The sequence below is a fragment of the Nicotiana tabacum genome, chromosome 22 (genome assembly GCF_000715075.1).
Source record: "Nicotiana tabacum cultivar K326 chromosome 22, ASM71507v2, whole genome shotgun sequence".
Taxonomy (NCBI): Eukaryota; Viridiplantae; Streptophyta; class Magnoliopsida; order Solanales; family Solanaceae; genus Nicotiana; species Nicotiana tabacum.
Window position 1 is genome coordinate 26,635,308 of NC_134101.1, and position 9,165 is coordinate 26,644,472.

General features: G+C 37.8%; 1 protein-coding gene across 1 annotated transcript; it reads left to right on the plus strand.

The window, feature by feature from the left end:
* The first annotated feature begins 645 nt into the window (after positions 1-645).
* On the plus strand, positions 646-8,634 carry LOC107821517 (putative protein phosphatase 2C 22). The gene is made up of 4 exons (XM_075243033.1): positions 646-1,099; positions 4,359-4,565; positions 6,716-6,927; positions 7,790-8,634. The coding sequence occupies exons 1-4, from the start codon at positions 956-958 to the stop codon at positions 8,352-8,354; spliced, it is 1,128 nt and encodes a 375-aa protein (XP_075099134.1). The 5' UTR covers positions 646-955; the 3' UTR covers positions 8,355-8,634.
* The last annotated feature ends 531 nt before the right edge of the window (positions 8,635-9,165 follow it).

A 9,165-nucleotide genomic window follows, 5' to 3' on the forward strand; every position in this document is an offset into this window, starting at 1 on the left:
AAAACGTGTAGGCAAATGCCAACGCTTTAAAGTTTAAACGTCAAATGCTATGACTCCCATTTTTTGATTCTATGTTCATCTTTTCATACTCTTATGGTTTGTTCCATTAGTTTTTCTACAAGATAATTAGTCGAGATGTTAGGTCTTGTCTTATTTGTAAAAAAAAAAATAGAGAGAAAGAAAAGTAAAATAAGTCATTACACTTCAAAGAGAACTTTATTTTTTAAAAGAAAAACAAAAGGTCACGTTGTTTTATATAATTTTCTATTTTAAATATTTATCCTTTTTTCTCAAGTTTTATAAATTTTAACAAGTAAAGAGTATAATTCTTGTGAGACGAAAAGAGATATACCCCATAACATTTGTGTTCACAATATATAATTATTGAGTTGAATTTCTATATTAATTGCTTATAAGACAATAATAGATTTGAACGAAAAATATAATTTTAGTCTATTGACAATATAGAGTTATTGAGCTTAAGTTCTATTATATACGATTTATAATTATTCATAATTATATTAATTAAGCACAATTATAAATAAATATTTATTTTAAAATGATTGATAATTTAATAATACTAAAAATTCACACTATATGAGTAACTTATATCATACGTAAGTTACATTTTCTACCTGTCAAGTAGTCAACCAAATCACCGCCTTTGTTAAGATCAGTCCCCACCTCAAAAAGCAACGCCTCAGAAATCCCCAATCTTTTCTCCTAAAACAGATCCCAAACCAATTGCATTCTATCCATCCCTAAATCTCTCTGTTTCCTCGCACACCCTACAATTTCCTCTTTTTCCCGCCCGTTAAAACCCTAAAAGAAACCTCTTTAATTTAAATAAAAACCCTAGATTCATCGAAATTGCACCACAGATCCCTAATTTTATAACAAATTTCTACATTGATTCATATATTTTGTTTCCGTACAGTTATGGTTGAGAATCAAAATGGAAGACAGTAAATTGATGTTTGATAATTGCAGAGAAAGTGAGAGCTCCAGTAATAGCAAGCCGCCGAACCCTCTTGCTGGTGGGCACCACCGTTTAGTGGCTTCTGCCACCAAGAGGTCCCTTGTTCGACACCCCTCTTTGGTAAATTGTCTACTTTAGCCTTTGCATTTATTGGATTTTTTAGTTTTTTAATTTAGTATAGTTGCAAAGTATTAATTTTTTTACTAGTTGGGATAAAGGCCTAGTTGTGTCGGTGCACTTTCCTTAGATCCGGTGTTAGAAAAACTTAATTTGTTGTAAAAAACTTAATTTCTTGAGTATTAGATGGAAATAGGTCTGAATAGAGCTCGTGGTCCAGGGGAGAATTTATACAAGGGGTTTCAAAAAAATACAACAATGTTTCACTAGGATTTGAATCTATGACCTGAAGCAATTTTGAACTCGCTCAGCCACTACACTAGATTTTTTTTTTTTTTTAGTCAGGGGGATTCAACCGTTTATATTTAACAAAGAAAACTCACTTTTTCTTTATTAGCTTAGTGTAATATTTCAAAGGAGGGGATTCAATTGCACCCCCTTACTCCTATTTAACTCCGCCCTTGAATAGAGCCTATGTAGCCGATCCTAACTAGTTTGGCATTGAGCTGTAGTCGTTATTGTTGTTGTTATAGTAAAGCTTATGCATCTTTTGGAGTGGTTTTAATAGATTATTTGTGCTAGTTGGCTTAGTGCATTAAACAAAGCAAAAGAAGTACTTCTCTATTGTTTTGTTCATTGGATATGTTATTATCATATGATTGCTTATATTTACAAATATTGGACATTTTCGTGGTAATCTGACTCTGCCCAATAAAGATAGCTGCCAAGTTAGAAAGGCTATCTTTATGTGTTTTAAAGCAATAGAAGCTGCTGTGTTCTTTGCAACTATCTCTTCTTGTAATCTGACAGTTTGTCATCTGACAGTTTGATTGTCTTATTGGGAAGATGTGTTCCAACCCTGTTTTATGGTTTCATAAGTAAAATGTTGAAATTTGGAATATACATGCATACGTTTTCAATATAACTAAAGAAAAAAAGTTGTTTAATGTTATGTTTTCTGGGAATTTTTATGGCTGTGGCGTCATGGTTGGAAGCAATGATGACTTTCTGCTGATTCAGTGAAGTGAATGATATTAATCCTTCTCTGATTTGAATAGCATCACCTAGGAGATGTAGTTTTCTGGTTTTGGGTTCTTCAGTGTTATTCTCTTTGAAGAGTATACCACTTTCATTAATTCTTATATGAATTTTATTCTTAGATCTACATGAAAAATCTTAATAGGATAGTATCTAAATTACTACAACAACAACAACAATGAGGTATGGGGGAGGGTAGTGTGTACGCAAACCTTACCCCTACCCCGAATGAGTAGAGAGGCTGTTTCCGAAAGACTCCCGACTCAAGAAAACAAAAAGACAAAAGGACAAAAGGAGACTATTAGTATCACCACAACAATCATAGGAAAAATAGGAACCCCATGAAATCCAGAAGAAAAATACAAAGCAAAAGCGATAGCTAGTAAATAGGTCCTGCACTGAAAAGCGAAATAGTAAGACACAACATTGCCACTAGCTATCTTAGACAAAAACCCTACCTGGCTAGTCCCACAATGGTACGAAGTAAGGCAAGACTCAGCTACCTCCTAACCTATAACCCTAATAGTCGACCTCCACATCTTCCTATCAAGTGTCATGTCCTCGGAAATCTGGAGCCTCGCCATATCCTGCTTGATCACCTCTCCCCAATACTTCTTAGGCCACCCTCTACCTCTTCTCGTGCCCTCCACAACCAGCCGCTCACACCTTCGTATCGGAGCATCTGGGCTTCTCCTCTGAACATATCCGAACCATCTAAGTCTCACTTCCCGCATCTTGTCATCAATGGGAGCCACGTGTACCTTCTCCCGAATATCATTATTCCTAATCTTATCTATCCTAGTGTGCCCGCACATCCACCTCAACATCCTCATTTCTGCTATTTTCATCTTCTGGATATGCGAGTTCTTAACGGGCCAACACTCATCCCTATACATTATGGCCGGTCTAACTACCGCTTTATAGAACATACCTTTGAGTATCGGTGGCACTCTCTTGTCATACAGGACTCCGGATGCTAACCTCCACTTCATCCATCCTACTCCAATACGGTGTGTGACATCTTCGCCGATCTCCCCTCCCCCTGGATAACCGAACCAAGGTACTTGAAGCTGCCTCTACTCGGGATGACCTGTGATTCAAGCCTCACATCCATGCCCACTTCCCCCGGCTCAGCGCTGAACTTACACTCCAGGTATTCCGTTTTCGTCCTGCTCAGCTTGAAACCATTAGACTCAAGTGCTTGTCTCCAAACCTCCAACCTCTCGTTAACACCGGCTCGCGACTCATCAATCAGAACTATGTCATCGGTGAATAGCATGCACCATGGCATCTCCCCTTGAATATGGTGTGTTAACGCGTCCAACACCAGGGCGAATAAGAACGGACTAAGCGCAAAACCGTGGTGTAACCCCATTACAACCGGAAAATGCTCAGAGTCGCCTCCTACTGTCCTAACCCGAGTCTTAGCCCCATCATACATGTCCTTAATCACCATAATATAGGGAACCGCCACACCTTTTGCCTCCATGCATCTCCAGAGAACTCTAGGAACCTTGTCATACGCTTTCTCTAGGTCAATAAACACCATGTGCAGATCCTTCTTCCTCTTTCTGTACAGTTCCACCAACCTCCTAACAAGGTGTATAGCTTCTGTTGTCGAACGACTCGGCATGAACCCGAACTGGTTGTCGGATACAGACACTGTCATCCTCACCCTCGCTTCAACCATCCTCTCCCACACTTTCATGGTACCCCTATAATTGTTACAACTCTGGATATCACCTTTGTTCTTATACAATGGAACCACCGTACTCCATCTCCACTCATCCGGCATCCTCTTCGCCTTAAAAATAACATTAAACAACCTAGTCAACCACTCCAAACCTGCTCTCCCCACACACTTCCAAAATTCCACCGGAATCTCGTCTGGCCCGGTCGCTCTGCCCCTACTCATGTTACGCATAGCTCCCACGACCTCCTCAACCTCGATACGCCTGCAATACCCAAAGTCACGGTGACTCTCGGAATATCTGAATTAATAGAAATTTAATATATCAACTATTGGATCAGTATATTTTATCTGTTTTATCAATCATGTTTTTTTTTCTGATCTATTTGTAAATTGTCTGGATATTATGATCTGTTACTTTTTATTTTTATATTACTTCGAATTAGTTCTGGCTGAACTTTCAGCATTTGTATGATCTGTGGTGATTTTGTATCTTCTTGATGTGTATTGAAGTTTTGAGTGGAGATTTACCAGGTGAGAACCAAGTTATCAGATGTTTCTCTTGAACCAAGAGCAGATACAGGTGATCATGCAACAGAGTACATTCCGTTACTTCGCTCAGGTGCTTGGGCGGACATTGGATCTCGGTCAAGCATGGAAGACGTGTATGTGTGCGCCGACAATTTTATGAACCACTATCGATCAACTAGTTCTAATGAAGGGAATCATGCCTTCTATGGGGTAATAATTTTCTCTGCTCTTGCTTCACAATTTCTGAGGAGTGATTAATTTAACTCCCCATATTTGGGAATAAATTATGTTCTAATTATTCAGCATTTAGCTGTTTACCGGTAAAAAAATAGTATTCTGCATTTGACAGGAAAGGCAATGCCTGTCTCTGCAGTTTCCCTGGTTCATTGAGCATTCTGCTAATTTTTTGTTATTTCCAGTTTTAATTCATATTCAGACCTATTCTTATTAGATACCTATATGTTGACTTGACTTGTTTGCATTTGCGCAGAATTTCTTTATGCATTTGCTTGTAGACTTGATGCATTTGTGCCAAGTTTCTTTATGCATTTGCTTGATATACTTTCAAATCATATTTTTCTGAAATGCAATATAGTCGTTTAGTGCTTCCCTACTGTCCTGCCGTTGTGTGTGTGAGAATTTCAAGAATTATGTAAGATTTGTTATGGAAAGACTGTTAATTCCTGAGGATTGTAGGACGACAACTAAGTAAGTTATGTTGTTCAAAAAGGGAATACTTGGGGGGGGGGGGGTAAACTTTTATTTGGCTCAAATTGTATGATGAACTTGGTCCGTTCAGTTTTGTTTGATAAAGCAGTTACAATTCTATTTATTTTGGAAAGCACTTTACGGGAACTCTACTGATAAGAACAAACAAAACAAAATCTTGTGGTTTCAGGTTTAAATGAACTTAATAATGCACCATCAGTTGCAGATGAATAAACCTAGGACGCTAAATTTTTAATCACAAGTCCAAATCCAGGGTGTGGGAGCAGCACAAACTTATTTGCCACCAAGAAAGTACGTAGAAAGTTGATGTTTGTTAGTGTTTACTTAATTCCTGGCACTATTTAGGTAGTAAAACACAAAAAACTGAATTCGCCTTTGACTGTTAAGTTTTACTTTTACACGTCGAATTGATAACAAAGAAATTCATAAGAAAGCGTAACTCATTATGACTTAAAATTAGCTGTCTATGCACTTTTATTCCACAATAAATTGATTTTAATGGTATGTAAGTAGCTCTAGATCCACTCTCTTAAAGTCAGTGGCCGAACTAACAAAGATAAGGTCAAACTCTCAATAATTGAGGTTCATAAGAATACAAATAGGGGGGGGGGAGCACCAAAAATGGGCTCTGAAGTTTCAGGACCAAGCGCTAGATTATTTTTTACAAATTCCTTTTTTTTCAATAATAAATTGGTTGTGGAATGCTTGTAATTTCTTGGTACTTGGTGAGAATTGTTAGATGGCAGATAGCTCTTCCCACTCTACATGCATTGGAAATGTTGGAAACTGATGTGTATCAGTAGAAGTGTATTGATGAAATAAACAATTAGCAGGGCAGGCCCTACATTTTTAGGTGTTGATGTTATTTTCATCTCGTGGTGAGTTGGGTGTTTTGATAAAGTTTATCTCTCCCAACTCAAAACTGAGGGATGGGAAGTAAAGGAAAGTTATGAGGCTTTCTTTGCTTAAGTTTACATTACAAGAACACTTTTTTTGTTCATGTAGAAGGAGCAGTTAGAAGTTTCTTCTCATACCCAAAACTAAGGATATTACTAAAATCATTTCAAGTATTTACTGTTTAGTGATTGAAAGCTGAACAGCCATTTTTAGTCACCATGCTGCCACTGCTGAGACAATACTGGAGCTGAGTGGTGAAAAGAAGTATCAAGTTGATTACTGTGTTTACAGAGTTGTCTACTTACCCTTTCTGTTTGTTTCATTTCATTATGTATCCAACAATTGATTGGGATATATCTTGAACTAGTATTTCTTTGGAGCTGGAAGTAATACCAAGAATTGAGATTACTTATGCAAGGCCGAGGGAAAGAGACATTTTAAATTTGCGGTCTGTGTTAGATATCTCAAATTAATTTCGAGTGCAGACCTTTTTTATTTGTTACCAGTCTCAAAAAAGTGCAGACCTCTTTTATGTTGCATTTTTGAAATGAAACTGAAGACTACTGGGTTCCAAGATCTAGCTTGTTTACAAATTGAGAGTCTTCTTGTTTTTGGGTAGTTTGTGCATGGATGAAGCATTTAAGACATTTTGCATATGCACAGATCTATGGTGGATTTAGGGGAAAAGTACGTTTGATGTATAAAACTCTACTTTTTGTTTCTATAAATGCAAGGTTTTCGATGGACATGGAGGAAAGCATGCAGCTGACTTTGCGTGCTACCACTTACCAAGGTTTATTGCGGAGGATGAAGACTTCCCAAGGCAGATTGATAGGGCAATTTCTTCTGCATTTTTGCAAACTGATACTGCTTTCGCAGAAGCCTGCACCTTGGATGCTGATCTTGCTTCTGGTACCACTGCTTTGGCAGCCCTTGTTATTGGAAGGTTCACTTGCTTTCTGTTGAAGGAACATTTAATCATCTTTTTTTTGCATTAAAATCGTTTGTGGCACTGTTTAATTTTTGTTGTTTTTCATTATTTTTGGATGGGGTCAGGCAAAATGGATTAAGACAGGTTCAGGTTGGGTTTGATTTGGAAGCAATTTGATATTAATTTGCAGGGATCCTGTGCTTTTTCAACTAGAACATCTGCACTATTCTCATATTTTTCTGTTTTTGATCGGTGGATACTTCTTTTTATAACTCATGTTCTGAGGCAATTTGCAGCTATGTTCAACATATACAATATGTTAGACCTTCCAATCTGAATTATATCTGCATGAGGTTCTCTATAGATGTCTTGTGGAAACCTCGTTCACTTCCTTATTGTTCGCGCACCGACCTCCTGCGAGTTGGCTAAAACTCATACTGATTTTTATGGCATTGGAACTTTGATTGAACATTACGTAAAATTTATTTAATTTGGGACTTGTATTTTTATGGTTTTGATACATTACGTGTTCCTTCCAGCTTGTTAGAGTGATGAATATGATAATAGTGCCACTAAGCTACCTTTTAGTAATATATCTCGCCGATGAGTTTATTGTACCATTTACATTCAATATTAGATTTCTCTGAGGAAGGTGTAATCTAATTTTCTCTAAAAGATGTATCTATCATTATGAAAACCATGACTTCTTGTTCATTTGCTGGCAGCATTGTCAGTAAATCCCCCCCCCCCCCTCCCCTTCCCCGCATGCTTTCATAGCCTATAGTGAAGAGGATTGCTTTTATATCTAATCTTTCTTTTGGTTTGATTGCTGATCCCTAAGCATCTCTTTTGCTTTGATATTTTGCATGGAAAGCAGTTCTCTGGTTGTGGCAAATGCTGGAGACTGCAGAGCTGTACTCTGTCGCCGTGCTAAAGCTATTGAGATGTCTAGAGATCACAAACCAGTTTGTTTGAGGGAAAAAGAACGCATTGAAGCTTCCGGAGGATATGTGGATGACGGTTACCTGAATGGACAACTCAATGTGGCTCGTGCTTTAGGAGATTGGCACCTGGAAGGACTAAAATCAATTGATGGTGGTCCCCTTAGTGGAGAACCCGAACTTATGAGCACCAGACTTACAGAAGAGGACGAGTTTCTCATAATAGGCTGTGATGGTATATGGGATGTCTTCATGAGCCAAAATGCTGTGGATTTCGCTCGTCGAAGGCTTCAAGAACACAATGATCCAGTGATGTGCAGCAAAGATATCGTTGACGAGGCTTTGAAAAGAAAGAGCGGGGACAATCTATCAGTGGTTGTGGTGTGTTTTAAGAAGCAGCCACCTCCTAACTTGGTTGCACCACGCGGAAGGGTGCATAGGAGCATTTCTGCAGAAGGTTTGAAGGAGTTGCAGAGTTTCTTGGATACCTTGAAAGATTAAGACGATATATCGTGGTCTTTTTGTTTTATTTTCTTTTAGTTTTTCGGTTATCGTAGGAGTTCTTTTCTTAGGTGTTAAAGATCCCTCCTCCGTTCTTTTTCCTCCAATTGTTGTTTCTAATTCTTGTAGTTTATGCTGAAATGGTTAGATGATGGGAGAGAATAACAAACCAACTGTAACATGCGGCTCTGTTCTCTGATTACCAACATTTTATGCGTTTTAGGTGGTTCTGGACCTTCTTGGTAATCTTGATTTATGATAATATTTCCATTAAGTTTCTCATTGAGTCTTGTTAGCAGTATTATCCAACTTAGATGCGGGGTTGCATTCAGCTGGTTACTATGGATTTTGAATGTCTTACGTTTACATGAAATCGTTAACTTAATTTCAGCTGTGGACCTGTGGTTCGAAAATAGTTTACTCCATATTTACTCGAGTTAGCTTCTAAGCTTCATTTTTGAATTTTGACTAATAATTTAGTCATCCATTTTCCCCTTTAGCTTCGATAGTTCTAAATTCTTTATGCTTTCGTATATGTAAACTTAAAATTAAAATCTCATTAAAGTAACACAGGAAACGTCAGAAGTTCTCTAATCGCTTTTTATAATTAGAGTTGTTGTTACAGAAGACATCAGGGAATGAAAGCGCGAAAAATCCTTTTTCTGTCTTCTCTTCACAAAGGAAGGAAGCATTAACAAATACCTCTTCTTCTTCCTTTGCCTGGGCATTTGGATCTATTAGCAGTGGAGGACGAACTTTAGGCTTTTAAGAGGGGGAATCTCGTTCTTCACCGGGTCATCGAGTGATTAGC

Bases quoted from the DNA above. Each gene is read 5' to 3' on its own strand.
- LOC107821517 (XM_075243033.1), top strand. From the start codon at position 956: ATGGAAGACAGTAAATTGATGTTTGATAATTGCAGAGAAAGTGAGAGC. The intron at 1,100-4,358 runs GTAAATTGTCTA...GAGATTTACCAG, and splicing joins TTGTTCGACACCCCTCTTTG to GTGAGAACCAAGTTATCAGA. The intron at 4,566-6,715 runs GTAATAATTTTC...TATAAATGCAAG, and splicing joins GGAATCATGCCTTCTATGGG to GTTTTCGATGGACATGGAGG.